Below are 13909 nucleotides of genomic sequence, written 5' to 3' on the forward strand. Positions count from 1 at the left end.
CCAGGCACACACTTCATCCTGTTTACTTTCACCTCCACCTTCTTCCTCCCCTTGTGACAAACTTTAGTCTGCAAGTTCCTCGGAGCAGGGTATTGCCTTCTTGGTGATGCTCCGTACAGTGCCATGCCAAGCGATGGCACATTACGTATAGTATACATGCTATTTTACTGAACTACAATGAGAAGACAAATCCCTGCTCCAAAGAGCTTACAATGGGTGGAGGTTGGGGCAGAGGCAGGAGGCGTGAAAGACGGTTTCAGTTACTTACACTTCAGCACTGCTGCAGTAGCGGAGAAGGGTCAAGGGTGGCACTACAGGCTGCATGGAGGAGGGTCTTGGGAAGGGATCTGAAGGAAGCGCCTCACGGGTGTTCCAGCAGGTTACTCCGAGCACAAGGTGCAGTGCGGGGGACGGGGGGACGGGACAGAGTCATTCAAAGGAGGTCTTAGGCAAAGCTTTAATACTTGGAACTTGAAAAGGAAACACACAAGAAATGCCACCCAGGCACTTACCTTTGTGGGTCCTTGGCAAATAAAATACTGGGCCAACTGAAGGGCGCATCTGGCATCTTCTGTGGGATCATGACCTTCTTGGTCTTCTCGCTGAATCTCTTTCCTGAAGCATAGGAAAGAAAAGGTGAAGGCAGGAAAGTGCTGACTTCAGGGGCATGTGGCTGTTGGATGCACAGTAGTATCCTGCAGGCTTCCTCAGAAGTCAGCCCCACTGTGTTCAATAAGGCCTTATGCCCCAAGACACATTTAGGATTGCAGGCTGAGTAGGTGTCTGACACTGGAAAAAGCCGGTCTGGAAATGCTGTACTTTTGCTGTGACACTATCTGAAAAGGTTACTCATTAAACAATACTGGCAGCCATTACTGGGGAGAAGGGGGCAGACAGAGGACCAGGAATAGCCATACCCCAAAACTGCCTCTGCTAAGAATTTCAGCTTGAACCGCCGGCCCCCTTTCCTGGCAAAAAGAAGCGAAGTGTCTATAATGTTTGGATGAACCATCTGAAAAACAAAGGAGAAAAAAGCACTGGAGGAAGATCTGGACGATGCCTTATTAAAGTTGAGATGCGTATTCCACAAAACACTTGGAATCACATCACTGCAAACTTTTTCTGGAAGGGGGAGAGCCACCAAATTTGTTTAGATTTCTGCATGTAGAGAAGAGCCCATGCACTGGTCCCCTCATGACTGACGGCCACAGTGTGCTGTAGATGGGGCTGTCTTTGAAGGCTCTTCAGAGGCACCTACATTGCTCTTGACCAAGATGAAGGTTTAGCCATACCTCACTTCTGCTGTTTAGGCTGAATGGCTTAACAGACATGTTTCTGGGCACAATTTTTATTACGTTTGAAGACTGCCAAGAAATCCAGGGAACTACCTCCCTCCATGTGAAACTACCTGTCCACAGCAATCCAGAAGGGAGACTCCCTTGTGGATGTGTGTTGCTGCCTACTGAGGGGGGTCGGGGGGTGGACGTGGGGCGGGAAAGTCAGGTGTCCATATTGTACTTTTCCTTCCCAGTGGAATTAGCAAAAGAACTACATTAAGAAACTAAGGGCCCAATCCTGTGCAACTTTCTAGCACTGATAAAGCTGTGCCAACGGGGTGTGTGCTGCATCCCACAGTGGGGAGCCTCCTCAAGGCAAAGGAACACTTGCTGCATTGGCACTGGAAAGATGGAAAGGATTGGGCCCTAAAATAATTCAGCTTCCCTGTTTCCATTTGTCTCAGCAGATGGTCGTTTTCCAGTGGCTGTATGCTGGTGTCTGCAGAGTGTCTTGTTTGCTTTGTTTTTTAAAGACTGAGCCCTTTGGGGACAGGCAAACCTCTTCCAAATTCTTTTGTGCTAAAAACTGCTTTAATGAACTTTTAAAAGATGTTTGTTTAAAACAGGGGTGCCCAAACCCTGGCCCGGGGGCCACTTGTGGCCCTCAGGGGCTCCCAATCTGGCCCGCGGGGAGCCCCCAGTCTCCAATGAGCCTCTGGCCCTCTGGATACTTGCTGCAGCCCACGCTGGCCTGACGCAGCTGCTGTCAGCGTGAGGGTGACTTCAACCTCTTGCGTGAGCTGCAGGGCAAGGGCTCCCTCCCCTGCTTGCTGTTTCATGTGAGTGATGCAGCAGCAGCAGTGAAGAAAAGGCTGGCCTTGCTTTGTGCAAGGCCTTTTATAGGCCCTGAGCTATTGCAAGACCTTCATTCATTCATATAAGTTCCATCTCTAATATATTCATTTATGCAAATTTATTCAAATTTGAAATGTAAATGAATTCTTTGTTTTCCTGGCCCCTGACACAGTGTCAGAGAGATGATGTGGCCCTGCCAAAAAGTTTGGACACTCCTGGTTTAAAAGATGGGAGATCATTAATATTATAAAGAACATTTACATAATACCTTCAGAGACTGGGGTGCAGGACTCAACAGAGGATATGGTACAAAGAAATTAGTTGGTCCCACCCCAGCTCTGCGTCTTCAATAGTTTGCAGACACCTCCTGCTTCCAAGAACACACATAAAAAGAGAGAGAGAGAGAGATGCTGGGATCCCTGGTCATGGCTCTACCCGCTTTCTGTGTAATTTGGACCTTCACCAGCAGCTCAGAGGCAGACCACAGCTATTCCCATTGTTTAGACAGCAGACAAAATGTTTCCAGGAACAATCAAAACCAATTCCAAGAGGAAGGGAAGGGGGCAGACTAACGCTTCCTCCCAGAAAAACACCACGCACCCCCCACCCTGACTGTTTTTCAATTTTTCACCTGCTGCCAATTTTGGTGGTGCAGATCCCCAACTTCTTATGTTACAACTAAGAATTTTAATTGCAGTAGAAGCTGGAAGCAGGAGTTCCCCCCTGCAACGCTTCTGTCTTCTAGCTGGAGGGAGGAAGAACAAAAGCTCCAGCAAGAAGCAGGCAGAACATGAGCTGGTGAAGTCACTGTGGCAGCAACAGAAAGAATTCAGGTTCTGCTTAACTGGAATGTGTGTTTTTCAGCTGACAACCTCACAATTAAAAAACTCCCCAGTCTTATTTAAGGCTGACGAATGGCGAGGCTGGGAGGCTGCACTGAGGAGCCATCAGAAACAACAGGCCTTTGTGTGGGTCTGTCAGACTTGCTTTACGGAAATGAACAATGCAACACTTCGCATCCGTATTGCACTTTCACGGATCACAGAGCTGGAAGGAACCTTGGAGGTCATCTAGCGCAACCCCCTGCTCAGGGCACACGACTGTTAATAGCACCTCGGACATCCTCCGCTTGAAAACCTCTTGGGAGGAAGAGCGCCCAACTTCATGAGGCAAACTGTTCCAACGCCAAACAGGTGTCACAGTTAGGAAATCCTTCCTCGTGCCAAGCCTAATCCTGCTTCCCAGCAGTTTCAGCGCCACAGACTGTCAGCCCTTCTTTTCTTCCGTGCGACAGCCCTTCAGATAACCAAAGATGGTTTTCGTTTCTCCCTTTAGTCTTCTCCGGGCTAAACATCCCAAGATCTTTTAACCTCATTCCTCTAGAACTTACTCTCTAGACCCCTCACCATCTTAGCTGCCCTCCTCTGAACCCATTCCAGCATATTAATGTCCTTCTTAAAATGTGATGCACAATACTGGATGCAGTATTCCAAGTGAGGTCTGTCTAGTGCTGTTTGAGTGCACAACGCACTTGACAGGTATTACTTTGATGTTATCTTTCCAACCAACTTATAAAGTAAGGAAGTAGGATTGCATGCATTTTGCAGAATACTGAGGTCGAAAGAGCATGGTTTCCTAAGGCCATCTAATGTGCTCATGGGAGAGTCAAGATTCAAATGGAGCAAGTACTGATTCATGGCTCAGTCCCACAATCACTACACTATTACTAGTATTATTCCAAACTACATGAAACACAGATGTTTGTTGGTGTTCAGTAACTGATGCAAGTCTCAGACTGAGACCCAAGTATCAATTAGGTATCGGCGCAGTACGTACAATGTTCCTAAAAGTGCCGTTTTTTGCAGATCTAATGGTGCTATTTCAGTAAACTACAGTTGTTTAAAATAATTCACAAGCCTTCTGAGATGGTTCCAAGTGCCCCGATGACAATGGTATGTTTTTGTCCATAGATTTCAATGGCCAGGTCTCAGGATTTTGTCATTTTTTCTAGTTTTTGCATAGACTCTGGCATCTCCAGGAATTGCAATACCAACTAGCCAGACATTTCGATTTTCTATTATTGCTATATCAGGTGTATTTATTATTATTATTAACAGTATTTATATACCGCTTTTCAACTAAAGTTCACAAAGCGGTTTACAGAGAAAAATCAAATAACCAAATGGCTTTTGATTCAAGGTGTATTTTGTTCAAGGGGTTGGTTTGTTTTATTTTGAAGTCCCAAAGCATCTTGATCTGTTCATTCTCCAACACCATCTCAACATGATGTTCCCAAACATTTTTGGATGCTGGCAAATTATACTTTTGACATAATGACCACTCGATTAATTTTACAACTCTGTTGTGTCTGACTTTGTAAACTGCCTGTACAATTTTACTACATTCCTATTTTTCTTGGCAAAGCCTGCACTTAGGGTTTGCACCTGCTTTCTGGATTTTAACCTTGGTAACATTTGTTTGCAGTACCTGTTCTTTTGTGGCAAAAATCATTACTATTGTGCCATCGTTGTTCCAGAATCCCCCCATGGATACCTGAATCCACAGATGAGAGAGGACGCTGACCCCCACCCTCATCACTGGAGGGTCCTCTGAGCCCAGCAGAGGCCGCAGACATCTGTCCACGGCCTCTGCCAGACGCAGACTGAGCCTTAGAGGCAAAAAAGACACTTCCAGTTTTTCCGTAAAACTGGAAGTGACATTTTTAATGCCTTATAAGGCATTAGGATGCCCAGGAAAGCACGCGAGGAGGGGCCGTGGACCTGATCTGTGGATAAGGGTTCCACTGATGTGGCCCCCATTGTATTATTACTACTATTATTTTGCTTTTCAACAAAAATGTTCACAAAGCCATTTACAGAGAAAATCAAATAACTAAATGGCTCCCTGTCCCAAAAGGGCTCAGATTCTCAAAAAAACACAAAAGGGATACCAGCAAACAGCCATTAGAAGAGACTTTCTTGGGGTGAAAGGGACAGTTACTCTTCCCCCTGCTAAATATAAGAGGAGCACCACATGAGAAAATGCCTCTACTCAGTTAAGCAGGAAACTGCACTATGACAGCTGTCTCTCATCATTGGTTGACATACTGATCTGAAAATGCACTTACTAGAAAATAAACCCCATTGTTTCGTGATATTTTGTCCCTTTCAGCCAGTATGACTTCCGTTGATCTCTCTCCCCCTGCCCAAATTCATCCTCACAACAACTGTGTGAGGAGGCTTAAATTGGGAGACAAAAAGTGGCCCTGGTGACCATCGTGGTCGGCTGGAGGTTTCAATCTGGGTCTCTCTGGGCCTGATCAGAGATTTAGCCACTGCACCACACTGCCTCTCCTGTATATTTCAGGGCAAGCAGATTTCAAGTAGCTATCAGATCTTGCTGTTCCAGCTGCAGGCCTCTCGCTACTTGCCCAGTTCTTTCCGCAAACACAGAGGCTGAGAAGAGCAGCCAGAAAGAGGGCCATCCACCTTCAAAACAGCCAACTGGTGAGCAGTCTGAGTTTTTCGGTCTGTCGCATTACCTGAGACTTGCAAGTCTACCAACATCAAAAGCAGGACACAAGTAAGTGAAATAAGACAAGATGCAAAAGCCGCCTGATAGAAAGGAGCAATGGAGAAGGGCTACTCACCTCCAGTGCTTGGAGGTCAAAGTTCAAAGAGTGGCCCACCAAAACCGCATCGGGGGGGAGCAGCTTCTTCAATTGGTCCTGGATGGCAGCGAGCTTAGTCGTGACCGGGTGTAGCAGCTGTGCTGTGATGCCCGAGTACCTTCCAAACACAAGCAAGGGAGAGTCAGTGCCTCTCGAAAACACGTACAATAAGACTGCCAAGCCAATGCAATAAGATGGGAAGAACCTCTGACCTGGCATCTGACCCGAGATCCCCTCCATCAACTTCCTTTCCTTTTTGCCCAGGATCCAGCCTCAAATGCCACAGCTGAGGCCAGCTGGACTCACAGGGGGGAATCAGGCTGGGGTTGGCCCATTCATCAGGCCAGCTGAGGCAGTGGCCTCAGGCAGCAGATGGGTGAGGGGTGCCTGGTTCCGCTGTCACTCCTTCTCCCACTATCTAAACTGGAAAAGGAAGAAGGAACAGGACCAGGAGAAGTGCAGAGGACAAAAGAGCCAGTCCACCATTCTTCTCTCTTCCACGTTTCCTCTTTGTTAACTGTCTTCATCCGGATATTTTTATCCCACCCTTGTGCCTCTGAAGAGTGCCCCCCCCGCCAGGTGCTGGTCTCTCCACAGCCTGTGTCATGAGGCCCCCACCCTGACCTGCGCACCACTGGTCTCTTCTTCCCTCAGCCCTGAACAAATGACAGAAAGTTGAGGCTGCAGAATGAACATAACCACTGCAGACCAGAGCACGGGAGGGGGAAGAGGAGAAGAACCCGAGTTGCTTTTAGGAACACACACACAAATATTAACCACTACAGTCATTACTTTGGGAACTTCTCCTGAAAAGCAATAAGCAAACGTTTTAACAACAATAAAACAATAACTGGGGTTATTTCTGATTATCACCTGGTGAGGTAATCTCTTATGGGGAATTCAGGCTTGACGAGTTCATTCATGATGCACCGACCACTGGCATCCACCAGTGAGATGCGGGTGAGTTTGGAACCCCCATCGGTGAGGCACTGGGGAAAAAATTAAAAACAAAGAATATACAAACACTTTGCATCACGAAAGAACTTGGTATTTGACTTACAGCCCAAACCTCCTCCCAAAAAAGCACACTGCACTTAGATGTGCTCATTCTAAATCTGGCCTGCGCTCCATCAAGCTCAGCTCTCTCTGCACTGACTGGCAGACAGGGGTCTTTTTCCCCCAGTCTTACCTGGTGATGCAGCCAGGGATTCCAGTAGCCAAAGCAGGTCCTCTCCCATGGAGTTAAAACTGCATCCCTAAGCTTTTTCAGATGCCCCACTGCTCTTTGTGATACCTTAATACTAAAAAATTCTACAAATCAAGCACTAGCTGCAGCAGGAAGAGACAACACCACTCCCTCCTCCTGGTTGGGGGGGGCAGTCGTGCAACACACCATTTCACAATCCAACCCGAAGAGAGGGCTGCTGTCTGTCACTGGGTCGCTGCAACCACTGTGGACAAAATGGTGGCAGTCGCTGGAACCTGCAGAAAGAAGCAAGGAGATCTCAGAACTAACACAGACTTCAAAGAGCCAGTTGGCATAGCGGTTAGCACACTAGCCAAAGACAGAGAAAGCTTGGTTCCAAACCTGCTCCTTTATAAAGCTCACCAACGGGCTTTGGCAAGTCACTGTGACTCAGTTCAGCCACCATTATCCAAGGCCCCAAAAAAGTGTAATTCTGGTGTGACAGCCACACTGAACAACTCTGAGGCAAGATAAGCCATAAACCATCATTTGAAGCTAGACTGCAAACTGTCAGCTGTATTTTGTTTTGGTACCATCTTCCCCAGCTTCAAAAGGGAAATAATCATACAACGGTCCCTTGGTATCCGTGGGGATCAGTTCCCAGACCCCCATGGATACCAATTTCTGCAGATAATGAAATCCACAGAAAGCTCTCAAAGGACTTCCTGGAAGTAACTGGAAGACCCTTCCAGTCACTTCCAGGAGGTCCTTCAGACACGGGTTTGACTCAGCAGCGTTGAGTCAAATTTGTGGGTGCCAAACCACCGGATGAGAAGGATCAACTGTACTTCCTCCCAGCAATAGGTCCTGTTATCATGTAGACCTATTAGATAATACAGACCCAGAGCAACGGCCACCCTCCCCCTTCCAAATTGCTGTGATCTGCAGGTAAACCGGAGCCACTCAGAGGACAAATACAGCTATCCTAAGAACCCGAGTTTACCTTCTAGAGGGAAATTATGGTAACGCATCTCCGTCAGAGTCAGGACGTATCTGGACAGCCCGTGCTTGTCCACTCCGTATTTCTGAACGATGGGATCTTTCTGTATCTCTGAAATCCGTGACACGTTTGTTCTTATTTAAAATATTTATAGGCCGCTTTTCCAATACGTTCAAAGCAGTGGCAACAGAGAAGACGAAACAACTGCTCCAACACAACATCAATAAGATTTTTAGGCTGATTGGAAACCCTAAAGCAACCTGTTCCTTTTTATCTCTTATGACACATTTCTCAAACTGTGTGCTGCAAATGCATGCGCTAGGCTGCAGCATGATGCTCCATGTAGCACCACAGTGCCTTCTTGGGAGCCCCCAGAGACCACTTCTGGGTTGCGCCCCATTCCACTGTGAGCCCCAGAATGCCCCACTGAACCATGACTCCTCCCACACTTTTAAAGTTACAAACTTCCACTCCAGTAACCAGACTAGATGCAGCACCCTTCTGCTCTCAGTTCCTGGCCAGACCAATCAAGAAGACGCAGGACCTTCTTGGTGGTGGCACCAACCTTGTGGAAGGCCTTGCTGGGGAGGTACCCCACATCTTCAGGACAGCTGTTAAGACCTGACTTTTTCATTCAGCTTCTAGAGGCAGAGGGGGATTCTGAGCCTTTCAGTTCGGGATTCTGGCTTTGTGGCTTTTGAATTCTATGGTTTCTGACTTACCGTATTTTTCGCTCCATAAGACGCACTTTTTCCGCCCCAAAAAGTGGGGGGAAAAGTGTGTGCGTCTTATGGAGCGAATACAAAAAAACAAACAAACAAACAAAAACTCCGCCCCGGCCCTGGCCCCGCCCCTGCCCGCTCGCTCTGCTCTGCTCAGCTTCCCCAGGCAGTCAGAGGCTGAGCTGGCTGGGGGGCTCCTGCCTTCCCTCAGTGCCGGCGCGGACTGTGGCAGCGCTGGAGGGCACCCAAGCCCGCGCGTCTACTCAGAAGTAAGTCTCAGAATCAGTGGGGCTCACTCCCAGGAAAGCGTGGGTGGGGTGGCAGTCTCGCTGCCCAATCCTGTGCATGCCTACTCTGAAGTAAGTCCCATTAGAGTCAGGGGGGCTTATTCCCAGGAAATCCTCTCTCTCCCCCCCCCAAGCCTGGAGCTTCACAGCCTCTCTTTCCCCCCACCCCAAGCCTGGAACATCACATCCTCTCTCCCCCCAAGCCTGGAGCATCACAGCTTCTCTCTTCTGCCCCCCAAACCTGGAGCATCACAGCCTCTCTCACCCCCCCCCAAAGCCTGGAGCATCACAGCCTCTCTCTCTCCCCCCCCCCAAAGCCTGGAGCATCACAGCCTCTCTCTCTCCCCCCCCCAAGCCTGGAGCATCACAGCCTCTCTCCCCCCCCAAAGCCTGGAGCATCACAGCCTCTCTCCCCCCCCAAAGCCTGGAGCATCACAGCCTCTCTCTCTCCCCCCCCCCAAGCCTGGAGCATCACAGCCTCTCTCTCTCTCCCCCCCCCAAGCCTGGAGCATCACAGTTTCTCTCTCTCCCCCCCCCAAGCCTGGAGCATCACAGCTTCTCTCTTCCCCCCCAAGCCTGGAGCATCACAGCTTCTCTCTTCCCCCCCCAAGCCTGGAGTATCACAGCTTCTCTCTTCCCCCCCAAGCCTGGAGCATCACAGGCTCTTGCTCCCCCCCAAGCCTAGAGCATCACAGACTCTTGCTCCCCCCCAAGCCTAGAGCATCACAGCTTCTCTCTTCCCCCCCCCCCAAGCCTGGAGCAGCACAGACTCTTGCTTCCCCCCCCAAGCCTAGAGCATCACAGACTCTTCCCCCCCCAAGCCTGGAACATCACAGCTTCTCTCTTTCCCCCCCCCCCAGCCTGGAGCATCACAGCCTCTCTTTCCCCCCACCCCAAGCCTGGAGCATCACAACTTCTCTGAAACACAAACACTTTCCCTCCTCTCTCTCACACACGGGCTGCCCCCTACTCTTACAGATGCTCTGCCCCCCCCACACACACTCACACAGCAGGAGAGGGGCGCTTTCACTCACCTCATCCAGCATCTGAATGTAAGCCCCCCCCCCCCGATCACAAAGAAAAAACTGTCTCCTTGGTCAGAATGCCAGTGTTTGCTTATTGCACAAGCCCCAGTTATCACCATAAATCCAGAGGTTTGTTGTGTCTTGAGAATTCAAGTTGTGGTTGGACTTTCCACTTGTTCATTTGTATTGGAATCACGGAAGAACTGTCGAGGAGGTAGATGTGGTGTCAGCAGTGGCCCCTTTAAGGGTAAGGCCTGGGCATCCAGCAGAGTGTGCTACACAGCTGCTGCCACTGGAAGGCAATAGGGCCCTCAGGGATATAAGGATACCTGAGGCAGAAAGGGTTTGTGGGTTTTGAAGGAGTGCAGGTTGGAGGTAGGAGAGGAGACTGACTGGGTTTATTGAATTTGGAATCTGACTGTGGATTGTGACTGGACTTGGATACCCTGATGGATTTGACTAACCTACCTGGAACCTGACCTTGGACTGTAATTTGGCTTATTGGCTCTGGACTCTGATTTGGCAACTCTGATTGATGGGACTGATTTACTTGGCATCTGTGGACTCGAACTGGACTCACTTTTGCTTGCTGCACTGGTGAGTTGCACAAGGGGGACTGATCAGCCTTAAGCGGGCACGAGGCCCAGTGGATTGGAATTTGGCAGAACATCATTGTAGCAGAAAGATAATGTGATCCCCTATTTGTGTGCACCTGCTTTTGTGAACTTCATAAATTCTGACTCTAGCGATGATGAGTTCTTGGGGTTTCCAGAAAACTAGAGTACTCAAACCTTTAAGTCTCTCCATTTGTTAATGACAGTGATAATGGTTCTTAATGCCACTGTTCACTGCTGTTCACTTTACATGGTTCAAATGTTGTTCTGTTATAGTTTATTAAATATTTTATTACACTGTTTGGTTCAGAATATTTTTTTCCTGTTTTCCTCCTCTAAAAACTAGGTGCGTCTTATGGAGCGAAAAATACGGTATTTGATGTTTTATTTTACTGTAAGCTGCTTTGAGCTGCCAGAGGGCAGGAAAGGCAGGGTAGAAATGCTTTAAAATCAAAATAAACAAAGAGACCATTATATACCTTGCTTGCCAACTTGCTGGTGATTGTGGCTTCCTGCTCCACAAAGTCTCTCCAGAAAACCACGGGAGATTGGAGGTAAGGAGAACTGCTATTAAAATAATAGTTAAAAACAAACAACGCTGATGGAACCAAACCATCAATGTTTCCTGTTTATAGTCTGAGACAATCATAGAATGTTAAAGCTGGAAGATACCTTGGAGGTCAACCCCCTCCTCTGTACAGCAGCCCCGACAGGTGGCCACCAGGCTCTGCTTTGAAACCTCCAATGAAGAACAGTCCATAACTGCAGGAGGCAGACTGTGCCAGTGCTAGACAGATCTTAAGGCAGGGAAATCCTCCCGACTGCCTGGTCTACATCTAGTCCCCAAACAGATCTTTGCACACTCCTGGCTCCCTGGCCCGATGCTCCCAGCAAGTCAGGAATGCATGTTCCCAATTTGATCTTGTATGTCTCAAAGGCCTGACCGTGAGAAAGCAGGGCACTCATACCCAGGCACAAAATCCAAACGCTGAATACAAGTTCTTGCACACACCCATAAAAGGTGTCGCACCCACAAAAGGTGGCACTTGGGAAGAAAAAAGAAATTGAAATGGGCTGCTCTAGTTATTGCTTTTGAAAGCATGACTGGTGGGAGGCAACACTTCAGGAAAGCATCAGGGAACAAAACAAGCCTCATTTGAATATACCCCATAACTGCATTAATGGCCTGGATTTCTGGACAGAAGCCAGGAAAGCTCATCTGTGTGCCTTGCCGGCAGCAGCAGAACTGATGGCTTCCGGTTGCTGGAAAGCCCCAAAACTTCTCTAAACGAGAAGCATCATTCTGTGGCCACCAAAAGACAGTGTTTTTTGATGAGGTTTATCGATCTGAGGTGTCCTGTGCACAGAAGGCTTGTAAGTAAGACAAAACAAAGTCTGGGACATGTTAAAAGGCACATTTAATCCTGCACAAGAAACTGTGCCTAGGACACTGCTGTTCAAGTCACAGACTGAGCCAGTTAGTGCACAATTTTCCACACTGACTAGCAGCAACTCTCCAAAGGCTCCAGATGGGAATTTTTTCCTGTCCTGCCTGCAAATGCTGCCAGGATTGAACCTGAGACCCTTCCAAATGCAACATGTGAGCTCTATCACTGACCTATGAAAGTGTGGGCTGCGGGCCCATGTGCGGTGGATTGCCGGCCCAGCAATGCTGCTGGCTGGAATAACTTACTGGGAGCCCCTAGAAGCCTCTTCCAGGTCGTGCCAAGCCCACAACCCACTCTGTTGGCCTTTACGGGCCTCAGAATGGCCCACAAAAGCCTTAAGAAGCGACTTCTAGTTTTCAGAAGCAACTTTCAGGGACTCTATGAGCCATTCCGAGGCCCGCAGAAGCCAACAGAGTGAATTACAGGCCCAGCGCAACCCTGCAGAGGTCTCGGAAGGCTCCCACTAAGTCATTCCGGCTAGAAGCGTCATGACCCACTGCAGAGAATGAGGTGGGTCGTGGCACTGGAAAGCTTGTGAATCACTGACCTATGAAGTTGTCTTCTTCAGAGACCTCCCTCTGGATTTTCAGGCCCAACTGCCCCTCCAAGCATTTTCAAGTAAGAACACTTTTTGGAGAGAAGACAGCACGTGCGTGCATACAACACCCCAGTGAGGAAAAGAAACTAAAGCAACCTCTCCTACTAGTTAGTGGCTGGGGACTTACGTTTCTGAATGTCTTTCGGAGATGCTTGAACTGCAAGTAGTACTGGTAGAAATGAAGCCGGCTCACTTCGTGGAGGATCACCACGACCACCCCTGTGAGGTGCCTCTGGTGATGAACGTGGCACCAGCTCCATCACAAAGAGGATCAAGACAAAAGCTCTTAGTGCTGTACCGCGGTCGCTCTGAGCTAATGCAGCAAGGCGGTCAAACTCCAGACTGCTGCTTCAGACTGCAGGAAGGGGGCCCTACTTCTGAACCTTCACCCATGCAAAGCCCGTTTCTTGCACGCAGGGAAACAGCAGAACAGGAACAGGCCAGCGCTCAACCGATGAGTGTATTCAACATATGCACCAAAAGGTGTTTTGCGTGGGGTAGTGGTCTACAACAGGACCCCACAGCTGTGGTCCAGCTTAGCTAACTTCAGGGGGCAGGTGCGAGCCAAAGGAGTGCCACGATGATGCTCACGGCACCCAGGCAGGCTCCGCTGCAAAATCAGCTTCAGTTCAGCTGCGGCTACTGCTTTGTGAACTTGTTTTAAGGCGTGGAATAAGACTGTAAGAACGATTGTGACAATAACCCTGATGCAGGCGCCACTTCCACGCGTGCCTCCCTTGGCCCGCATCACCACTGCCTGCAGAAAAGGGGGCGACACGGAGCGGCTCCAGCCCGCGGCTTCCTTCCCCAAATCTTCTGCAGGGCGAGGCAGAGGCAGAGGCAGAGGCAGAGGCAGAGGCAGGCCTCCCTCCCCCCCCCCGCCACTAGCCCACCGCCTCCGCCTCCAGCGGGGTCCGGCCGGGCCCCCAGTGCTCGGGCCATCACCCGCCGCCTGGCGCGCTGACAGGCCGGCCGGCCGGCCGCCCTCCTGCCGAGAGCCTCGCGGGGGGGGGGCACACCAACCTGGGCCGGGCCGCGCTCCGGCCTCCTCCGAGGGCGGCGTAGAGCAGCAGCTCCTGCAGCTGCGCGCAGCTGACCTCGCGGTCCTCCCGGAAGGCCTCGGCAGACACGCGCGGCTCCTTCTCCTGCGGGACGAGGCCGGCTGAGCGCGGGCGGAGCTCCCCGGGAGCCGGTCGGGTCGAGGCCGCTCTGGGGCGAGGCCCGGCC

At 49.8% G+C, this 13909-nt stretch overlaps 1 protein-coding gene across 6 annotated transcripts in view; it reads right to left on the reverse strand.

Moving 5' to 3' along the window:
• Positions 1-13909, reverse strand: part of REXO5 (RNA exonuclease 5) — a 28299-nt gene that overhangs the window by 14203 nt on the left and 187 nt on the right. For all 6 annotated transcript variants that reach the window (XR_010795031.1, XR_010795030.1, XR_010795032.1 and 3 more), the window contains exons 2-10: positions 13706-13827; positions 12810-12936; positions 11116-11203; positions 7992-8099; positions 7196-7284; positions 6676-6791; positions 5782-5920; positions 918-1012; positions 513-615 (exon numbers count right to left, since the gene is read on the reverse strand). Coding sequence is in view for 3 of the 6 variants with exons in the window: in XM_066640470.1 (XP_066496567.1) it covers positions 513-615; positions 918-1012; positions 5782-5920; positions 6676-6791; positions 7196-7284; positions 7992-8099; positions 11116-11203; positions 12810-12936; positions 13706-13827 (987 nt within the window). In the remaining 3 variants the exon portion in view is untranslated. The remainder of the gene's footprint in view (positions 1-512; positions 616-917; positions 1013-5781; positions 5921-6675; positions 6792-7195; positions 7285-7991; positions 8100-11115; positions 11204-12809; positions 12937-13705; positions 13828-13909) is intronic.

This window comes from Tiliqua scincoides, chromosome 13 (genome assembly GCF_035046505.1).
Source record: "Tiliqua scincoides isolate rTilSci1 chromosome 13, rTilSci1.hap2, whole genome shotgun sequence".
Classification (NCBI taxonomy): domain Eukaryota; kingdom Metazoa; phylum Chordata; class Lepidosauria; order Squamata; family Scincidae; genus Tiliqua; species Tiliqua scincoides.